The 16,842-nt window shown below is 40.2% G+C and overlaps 1 protein-coding gene across 15 annotated transcripts in view; it reads left to right on the forward strand.

Moving 5' to 3' along the window:
* Nucleotides 1–16,842, forward strand: part of LOC101155134 (unconventional myosin-XVIIIa) — an 80,044-nt gene that overhangs the window by 12,940 nt on the left and 50,262 nt on the right. For 5 of the 15 annotated variants that reach the window (XM_078931298.1, XM_078931309.1, XM_078931301.1 and 2 more), the window contains exons 4-20: nt 320–1,144; nt 1,688–1,765; nt 1,936–2,007; nt 3,695–3,736; nt 4,344–4,403; nt 5,069–5,156; nt 6,164–6,270; nt 6,347–6,523; nt 6,625–6,835; nt 6,923–7,065; nt 8,839–8,939; nt 9,081–9,144; nt 9,235–9,379; nt 10,983–11,153; nt 11,756–11,846; nt 12,724–12,916; nt 15,952–16,038. In XM_078931298.1, coding sequence (XP_078787424.1) covers nt 320–1,144; nt 1,688–1,765; nt 1,936–2,007; nt 3,695–3,736; nt 4,344–4,403; nt 5,069–5,156; nt 6,164–6,270; nt 6,347–6,523; nt 6,625–6,835; nt 6,923–7,065; nt 8,839–8,939; nt 9,081–9,144; nt 9,235–9,379; nt 10,983–11,153; nt 11,756–11,846; nt 12,724–12,916; nt 15,952–16,038 — 2,655 coding nt within the window. The remainder of the gene's footprint in view (nt 1–319; nt 1,145–1,687; nt 1,766–1,935; nt 2,008–3,694; nt 3,737–4,343; nt 4,404–5,068; nt 5,157–6,163; nt 6,271–6,346; nt 6,524–6,624; nt 6,836–6,922; nt 7,066–8,838; nt 8,940–9,080; nt 9,145–9,234; nt 9,380–10,982; nt 11,154–11,755; nt 11,847–12,723; nt 12,917–15,951; nt 16,039–16,842) is intronic. The other 10 variants (XM_004076559.5, XM_078931311.1, XM_078931307.1 and 7 more) reach the window with 6 other exon arrangements.

Here is a 16,842-nt window from a genome sequence, read left to right on the forward strand (position 1 = left end):
GACATAAATGTGTCTTGGAGTGTTTTCTAATTACTTTAAAAGATAAAATGCAGGTCAGAAAGGTCTAACTAATGGAATACTCACATTACCTTGCTGACTTTTCTGTCCTTCAGTGCTATGTTTTGCATTTCTGGCTCTTTGGACTGTAGTAACACTTCTGTGACTAAATAACATACCTTAGCTATATGTGCAAGTAGAGTTTTAGTGACAAATATAGAATGTTGTCATTGGGTGTCAAGACTATGACTAATTGCTTATCCACTTTGAAAGTGTGATTTAACAGCGGTGGGAATAATCTACACCACTTTGCTCTACTTAGATCCAGTCTGATAGTGTTCAGCCTCAAGCAGCCAGTAAACCTGGAATAGAAGCAGCAAAAAGTCCACAATTGGCAGCAACATCAGCTGAAGCGTTGAACAGTCATGCTGCCGTCGGAGGTCCGGACACCCCAGGGGAGCAAGAGAGCAGTGGCAGTAAAAAGGTGGTTAGGGTTGTGAGAAGAGTTGTTAGGCGGGTGGTTCCTGCTGGGACGGAAGAGCAGAACCAGTCCACCGTTTCCATGGCTGCCGCCGACACAAAACCTAGAGCTGCTGTGGAGGAGAAGGATGATTTATCCATGGGCCTGACCAGTTTAATGGGCCGAAGCAGAACCAAGGAACACCGCCCTCGTATTCGCACTCAAGACCGTAAAGAGGATACGAAAGAGGAGGTGAAGCAGGAGGGAGACTCGGGAAAGGTGGAGGAACAGGAGGAAAAACCCGCTCCTGACAAACCAGAGGATGCCAAACCCACAGCGACTGCTGCCGCTCCAAATCCTACACCCCTGAAGTCTAACCTCCTTACCCCTCCAGCAGGGTTTATTCCTCCACCCAAACCTGATCCATTGGCCCCGCCCGCTGGTTTTATTCCTCCACCCAAATCTGATCCGTTGGCCCCACCTGCTGGTTTTATTCCCACACCCAAGCAGAATCCGTTGACTCCTCCACCTGGTTTCATTCCTGCAAAAAAAACAAGTCCGGTGGCCCTGAAGCAGAATATTTTGACAAGACGTCCAGGATTCATCCCAGTTCCAAAAGCGGATCCGCTGGCTCCTCCTGCAGGATTCATCCCGAAGCCCCATCCACTATTTGTGAAGAAACCTGAGGTACTGAGCAGAAAGAGTGCATGTTTGCCTTTCTACTGTAGAGCATGCCTTCCCATGATAAGACAGACGTCAACGACCTAATACTCATTCGGTATGGATTCTCTTTGAAAACACCTTGAAATTTAATTGACTTTCAAGATAAAAAAAAAAAAAAGTGCTTCAAACATACCAGTTGAAAAAAAAGGACAATTTAATGAAACCACATTGAGTAAGGAGACAAGTGTATGTGTGAGCTCACAATCAGACTTCATCAGTGGATATAAGAATGTGCTCAGCACTTTCAGTGTGGTAGATCTGAAACTTCATAGTGTCTCTGAGGGCTGAGCTGTGACTCTTCATGGTCACTTTTTCTGACAGAGGGTTGTGTTTCTTATATTTGTCTCCTGAAAAGACACCTCAAGTTTGTCGCATGGCACCATGTTTTTTTTTGTGTGTGCTACAAACCCACATCTAAAAATTTCCCGTCTATTTCCCATCTTCACCCTTATCTCCATCTCTATGTGCGCATGTTTCTTTTCATCTTACTGGCATATGGTATGGAAGGTAAAGGAGACCTCTAAACCGTCCTCTGGTGCACTGGCTCCCCAGAATGAACAGGACACTGGTCCTCCTCCTGCAAAGGTACACATTAATGTGTGCTTCTCCGTGTCCAGAAGCACAAAGCAGATTCTCTTAAAAAAAAAAAGAAAAAGAAAACAAATGTCCTTTTTGTGCTTACTCAGCCACTTTTGGCTCGCAGATGTTAATTTCTGGCTGTATTTGATTTTGTTGCCCCTGCTGTCAAATTATAGGCTCCAGAACTGACTCCCTCTGAGGAAGACTACAAGCGCGTGAGGAAGATCTTCGCTCTAGACGGCGATAATGTAACTCATGTGCCCTGCACTTTTATGGTTTGCATCTGCCATGCTTTTACAAGCACTTTCACGGCGGTGAACTGGAGCCAGCTGCTTATTTATCCACACAGAATTTAAAATTTGCCTGAAGTGGCTGAAGTTTTGTTATCAGAAATGCCGTTCTAGTAATTATCTTTCATTCTAGTTTGTTGCTCCAGGACTTTTACGACTCAAATAAGGAGTTTTTCTTTAATCTTGGTGGTTGGCATAAACTGGACTGAGTGACCTCTCGCTCCTGGCATTCCAAACATGACGTACCTGCTGGCTCCAAGAAACCAAAATCCCATAGACTTCTATTGATCTTTATTAATTAATCATTCATTATTCTTGCTCTGCTACCCGTTTTTAATACGGTCATGCACATACAACATTTTTTAATGATATTTTCTGTAATGCAAGTTATTCAAGTTGTAAACTGATCTATCAGATGACCTATCAGGCCCCAGGTCCATTGTTGGAAACATTTGAATGACAGATTCTCCCAGGCCCACTTTGAGTGGTTGGTTACCATAGAAACGTGGACTCAATCTGACTTGGACTAATGACCGTTTACTGGCTTTAACATGGCGACGTCCATATCATGAAAAAATGGTGACTGGAATAACATAATTTTTTGGAGCCAGAAACCATTTTCCATGAGTGACATCACACTCGCTCAGTCCAGTTCTGTGATACAGTTAATGTTTGGTCACCACTTTTGGATTCATAACAACATAAGGACTCTTATCATTTTTAATCAAAATACGAAAGCCTTCATTGTAATTTTGCTTTGATATTTTAAACCTCTAAGTTAATAAAAAATAAAAAATAGTGAGTTAAATATACATTAAATGCGGCTTTATAAAAATGTAATTCTAAATATCACTTTTGATAACTGCGGTCGCCATTTCTTGGCCCTGTTTGAGATGCATTTTCAGCAGATCACCCTTGTCCCATTTTGAAACGCTTTGCTGCACAGCTTCACAGAAGCGGTGCATCCACCATCTTTAAATCCTTCAAAGAGTTTCATTAGGTTCTAGTCAGGTGGCTGTGGCAGACACTCTAGCACCTTTGACACCTTTCCTAGAACCAAGCGCTTCTTGGGTTTTTGGATACCTCTGTGTCATTGTACTGGTGGAGGGTCAAATGATGCTACGCTTCAGCTTCCTCACTGATTGCATGAATGCCTCTTGTCTCTAATGAACAGAACTCTTGGTAGGGTTGTGTGTCTTACTGTGTAAACTAAAACCTTGTTCCCTGATGGAGAAAAGTTTTCCTGCAGCTTTTTTTTTGTTATTAAGGATTCTGACTACATGCCTCTTGAGAAAACCGGTGGCAACTATTGACAGTTTGTTTTTCTTGCATTGTCCGGAAATCCTTATTAGTGCACCTTAAACTTTGAAACTATGAACTGTGTACAGCTCATTTTTATTTTTTTGCTGGGACTTTGTGTTTTTGCAATCTCTAATTTCTTTTGAACATTTTCCGTGTCTTGGCATGGTTAAAACAAGCCAATAAATTTGACTTCTCAGCAAATCCTACTCAGCTGGCATTATTAGCTTGTGTTATGAAAACGTAGTTGTCTTGCTTTCATGTCTTCTCTCTGCTTTTGCGTTTTTTTTTTGTGGGTTGGTGAATCCCGACTTGCCACTGTCCTCTTCACTGTCGGCATGGTTAGCGCTATGCAGTTCACAAAGGCTCCCAGGTACAGCCTGCTCAGGTACAGCCACACTCCCCATCGGCTGTGGGGAGCTGTTGTTTGCGCATGCTCTCCTCCGCCAGCCCCTCTGTGACCCACCCTGTCTGCGCCTGCTGCTCGTCTCTGACCTCACACTGGATCTTGCAGTGGCCTGGAATGTACTAATATAACACAAAGGAGCTGGGACAAAAACTGGATTTGAACAGGAACTTTGTGGATTTTGAAAAACCCTTAGAAATTGATTTTGACCGCGTTGCATTTATTGCACCAAGAAATATAGAGACAAAGTTTTTTGTCCCCTAACAGCCTTGACTTTGGTTGTGGCCATTGTGATGTAAATTAATCAGCACACATTTTTACACGGTTTTTATGTGCTGTTTGATATGATGGAGCAGGTATCTTCCACTGCATCCTCTACTAATTAATATTTTTTGCTGTGATTATTTAAAATTGAGTCCCTGGCAGTGGATTCTACTGTTTGCGGCATTCAGGAGATGCACTGGTTGTGCTGCAAATGCCATGCATTCATTTTTGTGCCAATAACCTGTCCTGAATTTTCAGCCAGCTGATTGTGGCTTTTCATGTGTTGCCTCTTCACAATATTGATTGTGATCCTTCCTTTCTCCAGTCTAAGCCTGTTGAGGACCCTGTGGCCATCCTTCAGGCAGCACACTCAGCTGCAGCTCAGGTCTGATTGGGGCTCCAACTGGTTGTTGTTGAAAGCATCTCCCCGTATTAATTAGTGATGTGTGTAGTAATCATTTTTGAGTGAAGCAAACCAGTCACTGTGGTAGTTACTGTGGTAGTTGGTAGCTTAGTCTCACTTCCTTAAAACCCAGGACGTGTCTTCCCTGCAGCCGTGTTCATTTAAATGGAAATACAAGTGTTTTCATTGTCCTGTTGCATTTAAATGTGTTTCCCAAAAGAGGAAAGATTCTTTCCTCTCTACCTTTTCTATTTATTTGTCCAATTAGTTCAAAATTGATTGGTGAAATATTTGTATATATTAGAGGAAAAGTGTCTAGAACCACTGTGTCGAATGTGAGAATATAAATAATGTGGATGTATATGGATTTGGAACATTTCAGTGTGATTAAGTAGTACTAAAATGAACAATTATATAACAATCCAAACAAACAAAAACACCCAACAGCAAGCAAAAAAATGTTTTCTTTTGTTTTAAATAAAACAACAACTGCTCAAACCAAATATGTTGGTGTTATACCAAAGGAGATATCAATGAATACAGGTGTATTTTAAAGAAGCTACAAAACCTGTTATTTCATTAACGAAAATAAGCCTTTTCTCCTGCCTGTTTGCACTATTCTCATCCATGTTGTTTTACTCCAACAGGGAAAGACTGAGGAGCAGCTGAAAGCAGAGAAAACCTGGTACGGTACAGAAAAAATATGGCTCATTCACAAGGATGGATTTTCTTTGGGTTAGTACAACTATTACGTTTATTATCATTTGGATCATGATGGACATTTGCCCCTGGCCCATGCCATGTTCATTTTTAGGTTTCATCCATTGACTATACATGAGCACTGGACCGAGTGAGTGTGACATCACCCATAGGGCGGTCAGGGTGCAGCGGAAGGGAGGTCAACCTCTGATTGGAAGATTGCTGCTTAGCCCACCCATGTGTCAAAGTATCTTTGGGCAAGACACTGAACCCCACCTTGCCTCTGGTGGAAGGTTGGCACCAGTGTTTGGCAGCGGAGTGTGTGTGAATGTGTGTGTGCGTGAGTGAATGGGACTGTGAATGTAAAGCACTTTGGGCCTTCGAGGGAGGTGGAAAAGCGCTATACTAGTAGACACCATTTACCATACCATAGAAAATGGCTTACGTACTTTTGGCTCCAATTAAATGAAGTCAATTCAGTTGCTATATTTTTTGCGATACGGATGCCACAATTTTGAACCAGAAATTATCAGTAAGCAGTGATTGGTCTGAGTCAGTCTGCATGAAATGCCTCAAACATTTTGAACGACCACATACTTGTGTTGAGGCATCTGATTGGCCAGTTCATAACTTACAGAAAAATTATCATGACAGGTTATTCTGACAGAAAGAGTTATAGCTGTTTATTTCTCTACAGAAATCTATAAGATCTTGCCTTATTGGAGCCAGCAGGAACTTCCTATTTGGAGCCCAAAGGGGGTGGGATCATTCAGTCCAGTTCTCATGCACAGTCAACTGTAGCATCAGACTGCAGAAGTTGGTTTTTGAATGACAGAAAATGTTTTCGGAAAGGTGGCACTTGAATGGATGAACACATTTTTATACAAGGCAGCATTTACCTTGAACATGTTTTGTGGGAAATGCTTACTAGATTTTAATAAATGTTGTTGCCCGCGGGCTATCGGGCAGGATTAGATGAAGTGATTCCTCTTGGGTTGAAATCACATCACGGAAAACAAACTCCGCTCTTTCTGGCTCCACAGCAACTCTGCTGAAGACGGAGGCAGGCAGTCTGCCAGAGGGGAAGGTGAAAATCCGCCTGGAGAGTGATGGCTCTTTATTGGACGTGGATGAAGATGATGTCGAAAAGGTAAATTCATTGCATCAACTTTCTACTTTATCAGTTACGACAGCGGACTAACATTTGCCTTTTCTTTAAAATCCAGGCAAACCCTCCATCGTTTGACCGAGTGGAAGACCTGGCCTCCCTGCAGTATCTGAATGAATCTAGTGTGATGCACTCCCTGCGGCAGCGGTATGGCAGTAACCTGGTCCACACATATGCAGGGACCAACATGGTGGTCATTAACCCTGTTGGAGCCCCCTCCATGTATTCTGAGAAGGTATGCTATTCATTACATGGTGCATTAAGGGGGAAAGAGACTGACCAGAATAACCTTTAGTTGCTATTAATCTCCTAATCTTGATTTTCTCTTCCTTCAAGGTGATGCAAATGTTCAAGGGCTGCAGAAGGGAGGACACCGCCCCTCATATTTACAGCATTGCACAGGCTGCTTACAGGAACCTGCTAACCACTCGCCAGGACCAATCCATTGTCTTGCTCGGCAAGAGTGGCAGTGGAAAGACTACCAACTGTCAGCACCTCCTCCAGTATCTAGTTACTGTTGCTGGAACCACCAACAAGACCTTCTCTGGTAGGCTGGAAAGAAGGCAGAGTAAATTTTCACCTGGTAGTTAGAAACAAATACCAGATTTCTTTCTCCTTTTTTTCCCCCTCATAGCGGAGAAATGGCAGGCGGTCTATTTGGTCTTGGAAGCTTTTGGGAATGCCTCTACTTGTCTGAATGGGAATGCAAGTCGCTTCTCCCACGTTGCTTCTTTGGACTTTGACCAGGCGGGCTTGGTGACGTCTGCCTCTATCCAGGTACAAACGAGCCCATCCACTTACCTCTGCAGAGAAACTTGAAATTTCCCCCAAAAGATGACAGCAAATTCTAAGACATACCAATGTTTGTGGCCATACGTTACTGTGAAATAGGATATTTTCAGTGAAAAAAGACAAAATGTCCGAAACTAAAAAAAAAGATAGATATTTAAATGTAGCTAGATTTGTGGGTTTTCATTTGTTGCATATCTAAGCGATATAGGAAATGCTGTTGCATATATTTTTTGCCAGTAAAATTAAGGACCAACTGTTTTTACTAAAAAAAAAAAAAAGTAATAGAATATTTTCTAAGCCAAGCCCGTGGTGGTCCCGCCGGGGATTCGGGTCACATTTCCTTATAGAGAGTACTTGTTGGACGCGTGCAACTGATGATTTTCATTTGGGCTCTAAATGTTAAGGTTTTCCACCTGCAGCGATGTACATCCCAGCAGCATGCACAGTCCCTCTGAAGCTGTTTGAGTGCAGGTGTTGAGTCCATTTATCACGCTTCAGGTAGCCATTAGGATTGCACTTCTCAGGAACATGCAAAAAAAAAAGAACAAACCTTTGCTGATCTCAATTTTGTCTTAATGTTGCCAACTCCACATCTTTCCCATTAGTTTTAGTTTGTGACCAATGTGCCTCATTTATTAAAAATGGATTTTACTCCTTTTGATGGTGATTAATGATGAATATTTAAATGCGGAAATTTCCCATGACTTTAATTAGAACAAGCTAACTCTCTGGTATTAACTTTTGCTATCATACCATCACTTATTTAAAAAAAGAAGTGAATGTTTAGCCCTTGAAAAGGTAAAGATGATGTGCTCCACTACAGCAGAACTTTGCAGAAGACGTGTCTGCTGTGTGAATATAGACATACATCTGATAAGTAGCAGCTCAGGAATCCACTTTCAACACACACCTCGCTGCCAGCGTGAAATTTGTCCCGCACCATTACCTTCACTGCTGCAGGTTTTTTTTATAGGATGGGGGAAAGAAATCCAGTAGCAGTCAGTGTGGCCTATCGAAGCTTTAGTAAATAAAGCTATTTTACTTTTTCTGCTTTAGATTTAAAAAATTGACATTGACCTGACATTTTTTCTTTTCTATGTTTTAAATATTGTTTTGTAGCAAAAAAAAGTGGACAATGAATATTTTTAAAAAGTCTGGTTAAAGAAAAGGAAACTGTTAAATTTGTCTTCTGTGAGGTATTTTTTAAATGCGTGAATTTTTAAAAATAAATTGCACTTAAAGACCCACTCCGTTCATCTTCTGATCTACTGTAAAAGTGTTCTTAGTGGTCTTTTGATTATGAGTATGCTGTTTTTAGCCCAAAATAGCTCAAAAACTTGTCATTTTTTGGTAGTTTCTGCAGAGCGGCAGTAGTTCATTGCTTTTCAGTTCTTTTGGGGGGGCTGTAGGCACAGAGCAACCCCGCCCCCCTTTCCTTCCATGTAGCATAGTGAAGCAGGGAGCTTGTGGTCAGCCCAGCGTATTTTCCACCTCACAAATACGCTCTTTTTCAAACTGCAATTTTTTTCATTTGCTCCGAATCCACAATGATATGAAAAAAGGAATACTAAGAAATAAAATTTAGAGTTAAATTTGATTATAACTTTCCTCGATCATCAGAAAAATGCCACAAGAACACCCAAACCCAATTTACCTTTGAGTGGGTCTTTAATGCAGTATTGTTTAAGATGTTTTTGAATTATCTTTCAAACATTGAATGGCTTTTGTTAAATGTTCTGTTTTGATATGTTCTTTCAGACTTTCCTTTTGGAAAAGATGAGATTGACAAGAAGACCAGAGGGAGAATCCACTTTTAATGTCTTTTACTACCTGATGGCTGGTGTAGATAGTTCTCTTAGGTCAGCAATGATTCTCTTTTGCCAATTAAAATCCCATTATGCCACTGTTCTGTGCTGGATTTATGACATAGATATATACCTGTGATAAATCTTGGCCATTTATCTTGAAGTCTTCTGTCTGGTTTTTCATTTCTTCATTAGAACTGAGCTTCACCTCAATCACTTTGCTGACAACAGTGCTTTTGGGATCATGCCTCAAACTAAGGTAAAATGCAAACAGATGCTGTTTTGTTCTGAAATGCAAAAGAATGTTGGTGCCACCACCAACAAAGCTGAAATACTTTTACATAAATAGGCAGAGGAGAAGCAGCGGGCTTCCCAGCAGTTCTCCAAACTGCAGGCAGCCATGAAGGTCCTGGGCATTAGTGCCGATGAGCAGAGGGCCCTCTGGCTTGTCCTTGGGGCCATCTACCACCTTGGAGCTGCAGGCGCTACTAAGAGTAAGACATCTTGAACCGTATCATCTCAGTTGCATCAAAAATGTATGTTTATAATATTGCTTTTAATAAAGTAAACTGCAGTGAAAGTCATTTTTTGTTAAAGTCAAGGGCAAAGGCCCAAAAGTCCAGCCGAGAAAAAGTTCTTTCCTTCAAACAGTTGATTTTGAAAGTTGTCTAGTCTGGGTTTGGAGAGCATTGCTTGAGTGATGCAACGCACATGTAATTCAGTCATCTGAATTATGTATGTGCACTTAAAATAGATATTGCACGGTTCACAGGCTATTAAACAGAGCTGCAGTGATACGCAGCTCAGTGACATTTTGGAAAAGATTTTTCTAAGCATACGACTTATTATAATTATTTATTGAAAAACAAACCTCTGTTAAATTTGTTTGTGTAAATTCTCAAAAGATCAGAAATTTCTGTCACATTTATTCCATCAGTTTAGCTGTAAAGACGCCACTTAAACAAACAGATAAGCAATTATTGCATCTAAAGACTTTTTACTTGCTTTTATGTGCTTTCATTGAATACATAATGAAAGAAGCAGTTTACATAATTACAGTTCTTACTTTAGGTGCACAACAGTTTGTCAACTGGCAAAAGAGTTTCTTTTAAGTAATAATAGTGAAGCAATTACTGTTAAAGTTTCAAAAAATCTATTTCTATGGAGAGCATAAGCTTATCATAAGTGTAGGTGTTGTAGGTAGTTTAAAAAAAATCTATTTTCAAAGATGAGCCTTTCTAAGCAGAAATTGCACTTTAACAACATAAGTCATTGGTTTTAATGTGAATGTCTTGAATCTGCAGGAGCTAACTATTCAAAGTAAAATAATATTCATAAAATATATAAAATACCAGTTTTTACAATGGGTGGTTCATTGATTTTTGTGCCGTCTCAGTGAATTCATCTGCACTTGATCCTTTTTACTTACCACTAGAGGGCAGCAACAGTCTCTAATTCCTCAAATTAAGCAATGGTTTGAAATCCACATGCTTTTCCTGTGATTGCAGTTCTGTCACCACAAATGTCATCTAAAAACAAAGATCACATAAATATGAGTATTTCTTTTAAGTAAGCTTTTATTTAAAGATATTTTTAACTTTAAAAGTCCATATTTGTTTGACTTGCAGACCCAATTCCTTTATGTTTTTGAAAAATTCGAGTATTTTCGGTACCACGTGCAGTTTACATGATTACTTTTTTTAGATTTCTGTTTCTGTTGTGACCCATTTATCTTTATAATACATTGGAAAAAAAACTAATTTCAGTGCTAAATCTCCATGAGTCTTTTATCCAGACTTAAGAGACAAATGTATTGTGGATTAAAACGTATCTGTTTTTTTTAATTTATTTGATTAAAAGAAAAAAAGTTTCACTCAGGTATTAAAAAATAATTGACTGTCACTGTAGGTTGTCTGCAATTTTTTTTAATTTAACTTAAAATCTGTACAAAACTATTTTAAGGCTTTTTGACAGGGTCGCCCTTAGTTTTCTTCATGTCTGTGAAGCATTACTGCACTGTTGGAAACAGGATTGTCACAGTGTACCTGGACTTTGTTGGCACAAGGTGTAATGGGGGTTTTCATGCATGTGTCTCAGCTGGCAGGAAACAATTTGCGCGTCACGAGTGGGCCCAGAAGGCAGCCTACCTGCTGGGCTGCACCCTGGAGGAGCTTTCCTCCTCCATCTTCAAGCACCAGGCCAAGGGCACCCTGCCCAGATCCAGCACCATCCGCCAGGCTGCTGACGAAAATGGCTCAGCAGATGCAGGTACTCGACAGACCGCACTCTGCTGTCATTTCTCAAAGCCCCCTGCCCTGATATGTTCTCTGTTTGTCACCCTCATTCTGTTTCCCCTCATCCACATGCATACACCTCTACTCATCACCTTAAGGAAATTACATGCATGGGAGAAGTTAAAGCTTATCTTAGTAATGAATGCCACTGCTCTACAATGGCTATTGACAAATGAGCACACACGCTATGTCGGGACAAGCAAATTTGGATCCCCTCTTCGTTCATCGTCCTTCAAGTAATAATTGCCTCACATTGATTTTTCACATATTCAGGCGCTCTCTGACTCTCAGGCTGCAACAGACATTGAAGGGCATCAGGATACAGTGAAAAGACTACCAGCAGGGACAGACAGCAACGACCTCTGCCTCACCTTCCCCGTATCTCCATTCACACCCACTGTCCGACATGTGTGTGCACCTTTCCTGTAATAAGCAAATGCCACTACTGCAGTTTCAGTTTCACACCACCCTCATCATTTCCTATTCAGCCAGTTTTTTTTTTCTGTTATTTGACAACAGAGTCACTGTGAATGTGAAGTTATTGATTTGTCCTTTGTGGGTGCTTTCTACTGCCAGGATCCAAAGCTACAGCCTTGGAGTGTTTGGAAGCCATGGCATGTGGACTCTACTCTGAACTCTTCACTCTTATCATATCTTTGATAAACCGGTTAGTACTAAGCTGAAATGTAATATTTACTTTTACATAAAGATGTTCCTTTTTTTTTAACTTTTTTTTTCTGCATATATTTTAAAATAAAATATTTTCTATTAAAGTCCCTACACAATCATTTTTTGATGTATTTTAAAAGCAATTGTCTTTTAATTATGATTATGCTATTTTTAACCATAATAGGAAAAAAAACGGTGTGTTTTATAGAGAATAGTTTCTGTAGGACAGCAGTAGTTGATTAGAAATTTACTTCTGTATTGTGGGCGTTAGTGCAAAGTAAGCCTGCCCCTACTTCCCGTTATCCATCTGTTTACACACTTTCCCACTAGCTTACAACCCCTCACACCCCCAACATAACATTACCAGTGCAACAAAAATGGGGAGCAATATTGGAGCTATCAAGCCGTAGAGTTTTGATCCAGATGCCAGCTCAGACGAGGAAAATGAAGACGTATATGAATTTATTTGTCTAAAAGTGCTTCCATCGGATTGTTGTGGAGGAGGGAGCTTTATCTGGAGTTTGTAGCACCCACATCACTGCTGCAAGCTTTTTCAAATGACATTTTTGACTTGAATAAAAAATCTGAAACGCAATTTTAAACTTAATTTTCTTTATAAATGTCCTCCATTGTGAGAAAAATGCCACAAGAACATGTTAAAAACACCAAAAACACAATTTTTACTGGCATGGGTCTTTAAAGACATTAGTTAATATATTGGTAATGGATTATTGGATGTGAGGTTAAAGTTGGTGCACAAATGAATAAGCTAGTTTAAAGCCGAGGGGTTTTGCAGGCAGTTTAATCAATAAAAGATGCTTGTCATTTTGTGTGGCGGTTAAGCGCACATGTCTTTTTGTTCCATGTGCTTTAAGGGCCTTGAAATCTAGCCAGCACTCCCTGTGCTCTCTGCTGATTGTGGACACGCCGGGCTTTCAAAACCCCAGGCTGGCAAAGCGCGAGTGTGGCTCAACCTTTGAAGACCTATGCCACAACTACACCCAGGAACGCCTGCAGTCTCTTTTTTACCAGCGTACCTTTGTTCAGGAATTGGAAAGGTACAAAGAGGTAAAGCGTATACTCTGTGCACACATACATCCCCACTTTTCCACCTTGTTTCTGTCTTCCTCCCACCTTTTTCTCTCGCTCCCTTTTGTCTACAGCTCTCTCTCAGATATATCAACTCCAATAGTGTGTGTTCACGCATCAGATAAGCTATCCGTCCCACCTGTCACAAGCTGTGACAAGCCAAAGTGGTTCATGTGTTATATCTTCTCATTAGCGATGCTAGTCTTCACCTCTTCTGTCGAGATCAAAGTGAAGTCACTCACAGCTGCCTTTGAGAGACACGCCCAGCTGCACAGCCGTGGTGTTGCTCCCTGATGAAGGAACTATTCTTTTAAGCTCCTCCTTTGAGCTCTCTCCATCATGTCTTAATAGCAGGGCAGACTCATTTCCACGGATTTATTGAAGGACAAATACAGGGCATATCATATTTATTCTTTCCTTCAGTTAGTTCTTTAATCACTGAAAAACTTTTCTCTTCTGATAACGCCCCAAATTTAGCTGGAAATCTTAATCATTTCACTTTAAATACTCCAATCGAGAATCCTGTGACTTTCCTCCTATGTTCCCGCCCCCGTCCTTTGCCTGGGATGAAGGGAATTTGAGTGAAATGAAGCAGCGCATAAATTTGTGCAGTGCAATTCTCTCCCGTCGGTGCATGTTGAAAGTATGAGGAGCTGTGGAGCTGTCATGGTAAAGTGGGCCAAACCAGTTTAAAACGGCAAACAATAACAGTGACAGGAAAATCAAACTTTTGACTTGAGCATCAGACGGATGCTTTCTAATTTGGGTTTAAATGTTGTGGATTGCTGAAGCAGTTGGGAAGATGTTTTTGTGTTCTCACTGTGCACTGACTGTAATAACAGACATCATTTTAGACCACTCCATCAGCATCTGCTATAGCAACATTATTAGCATTTTGAGCCATTTCTAGTGTAGCTTGCACTTTGTCTGCAAATGCGCCTCATGCCCGCTCCAGTGAAGGCAATTTAGTATATCTATTTCCACCTCCTTTCAGAAATGTTATCATCTGCAACAGTAAATTAATGTGTGAGCATTTCCATTTACCTACAGGGAAGTGGTTTTGCTAAGTGCTTTTAAGTTATGTTATCATATTAGATATGTTGTGACTTTTAATTTCAATAACTCCAATATAGATTTTGTTATAAATAGATCTATAAATCTCTTTTATACCATGGTCCGGGTGAATACTCAATTCTGATTGGCTGCTGGCTGTGCATTAAAAAGTGATATACCACAGTGATATACCACCCCTGAAAAAGTAGTTCCGGTCACATAGCATAAATGTTCTGTATCACTGCGTTGGCTTCTCTTAGACAAACTTTAGCTACATTATGTGGACAAAAACAACCGGTAAGAGGTGAACTTTTTCTCTGAACTGATGCTTTATTTAACACATGGGGACGATCGGCATATATATATCGCTTTATATTGCAGGATCTTGACTGCAGCGGTGGTGCAGCGCCTTGTCATGTCACCGTGACAACGCGCCGCACCACGTAACAAACAGTCTGATTTCGTGAAAAAAACGATCCAAATCGGGAAAAAGAACAAGAATTAAGGATAAGTTAAAGATGGTTAATATTGATTTCTTTTGTAAGTGACCATGGTATAAGCGGGTTAATGGCCTTCGAAGTGTGCATTATCACTTTTTAACGCACTGAACTCCTCAGACGGTTCAGGCTTCCACGGCGTGTGTTAAAAGTGATAATGCACAATCCGTCGGTCATTAACCCTTACTAAGCTCATAGGACAACTACATTACACCTTTAAATTATGTTTATTTAAACTAAATAGTTTATTTAAAGTCCCTTTCAGATAATCTTTTAATCTATTATCAAAGCATCATTTTCAAGGACATAGTTTCTGCAGAGCGGCAGTCATTCATTAGAAATTGAGTTGTGGAGTTGGAATGGAGTAACCCCGTCCCCTTCTCTGTTTACACGCTTTCCAGCTGGCTTACAGCTCCTTACAACCCCATCCTAATATTACCGGTGCAACAAAATGGTGAGCAGTATTGGAGCTATCCAGCCGTACAATTTGGAGCCAGACGGCAGCTCAGACGAGGAAAACTATGACATACAAGGATCTATTTGTCTACAAGTCGATTCAGAGAGGAGCAGAGAGCTTCTTTTACAATTGGCATTTTTTCGTCTGCTCTTGATTCACGATAAGAATAAAGAAATACTCAGACAGGCAATTGTAAACTTAACCACCTTTGTAAATTTCTCCGTCATTAAAAAATGCCACAAGAACATGTTATAAACACCAAAATCACAATTTTCATTGGAATGGGCCTTTAAATGTGTTTTTGTTAGTTCAGCAGTTTTGGAACCCAAAGTAGTTTTGATACAGATTTTAAAATCATTTTGAAAGAAACAAAATGAACAGGTTTCTTGAAATGTGTTTTGACTCATAGGCTGTTGTGCATTTCCAGACTCGGATATCGATATTAACATTTTCAGAGGCAGGGTCATATGCAGGCCACGTGTCAGGGGGTTTGTGGCTGCACAGGAGCGAGGCAGTGTTTATATTCTCCAACCCTGCAGACTTTGTTCTCCCTTGACAATATAACCCAAAAAAATAAAGATATTTATAAAAAAAACAATGCAGTTCCTCCTTTAACAGACACAAATAGGTAGAAACTGATTAAACTTCAGATACATTTTTTTATTTCTCTAGCTGTAAATGCCCCGATGGGACACATGTTTACATCTTCTCATTGCATTCCACTGCACTGCTTGAAAAGCTGTTTCTTTTTGATTTAGCTTTCTGATTCATGAATATCAGTTTTCTTGACTGAATTTATCCATCCATGTCCAAAGACTGATTTTAACCCCTATTTTGTTCTGCATTGCCTTCTGTAATTCACACCAATTTCTGAACTCTTTCAATTTACATTCTTTAAAAAAAGCTGAGGATTTTTTTTCTCTCTCCAAAAACACCACCGCTTAAATCTCTTATGAAAATCCTGATTTTTTAGAACTCAGAGAATCTGCTTTTCTGTCCTTGTTCAGGAAAATATTGAGCTTTCCTTGGATGAAACAGAACCCAGCACCTCTCATTCAGTTACAGTGGTAGACCAACCCTCCAGCCAAACTCTGGTAAGTTTACTCTTTAAATTATTGTTTTTCCATTCTCTTCAGCTTTGTCTTGGCACTGCTTCTTAAATTTAAATGCACAGTTTTCTATACAAAAGTACCTGCCTCTGAATGTAAAAACACTCTCGAAGTCACCTTTTTTGCATCATGTGTTTACGCACAATCTCTGTATGTTCTTACTGTTAAGAAATGAAAAATATTTTTGAAAAGTTCTCCTTATGCTACCTAGTATTGATTTGGCAGAAACTAGAGAGAGAAGTGAGGTGCAAAAGAAGAAAGGTCAGAGTCGACTTTTAGAAAAAAGCAAAGGGTTGGCCTTTATAGCCTGTGATGTGCTCCGTGGAAACAGAAATGGCAGTTTAAAGAACCATAGATCATATTGCTGTTTCTCCAGCGTGTTGAGTTTGAGTGCTTGGCTGTTCAAGGGTTGTTTGGATAGGAATATCACCTAAAAAAAAGGAAAAAGACATCTTTAGGATCCCCCACTATATCGCTTTAAGTGAAAAAGCATTTTGATCAAAGATTACTTACTTTCCAAATTGTTTTCATTTTTGTCAGATGTCAGTTATCGTGGGAAACCTTAATGTTCCGTTCATTGCAAAGCCTGTGGTTGTCATATGTCTCCTCTAAACTGATCCGCTGTCTTGTATTCACAGTCAGTGTTGTGTGCTCTGCTGATAAGGACGTCTCCAGTGGAACTTCCAGATAGCCAACATAACTGGCTGCTAAACCAGGCTTTGCAGAGTTCCTCTGGGCACTAGCCGTGTTCACCGCTCTGCTCAATCTAAATTATTTAGCCAATTTATA

Source organism: Oryzias latipes, chromosome 14 (genome assembly GCF_053564925.1).
Source record: "Oryzias latipes strain Hd-rR chromosome 14, Olatipes_Hd-rR_3.1".
NCBI classification, from domain to species: domain Eukaryota; kingdom Metazoa; phylum Chordata; class Actinopteri; order Beloniformes; family Adrianichthyidae; genus Oryzias; species Oryzias latipes.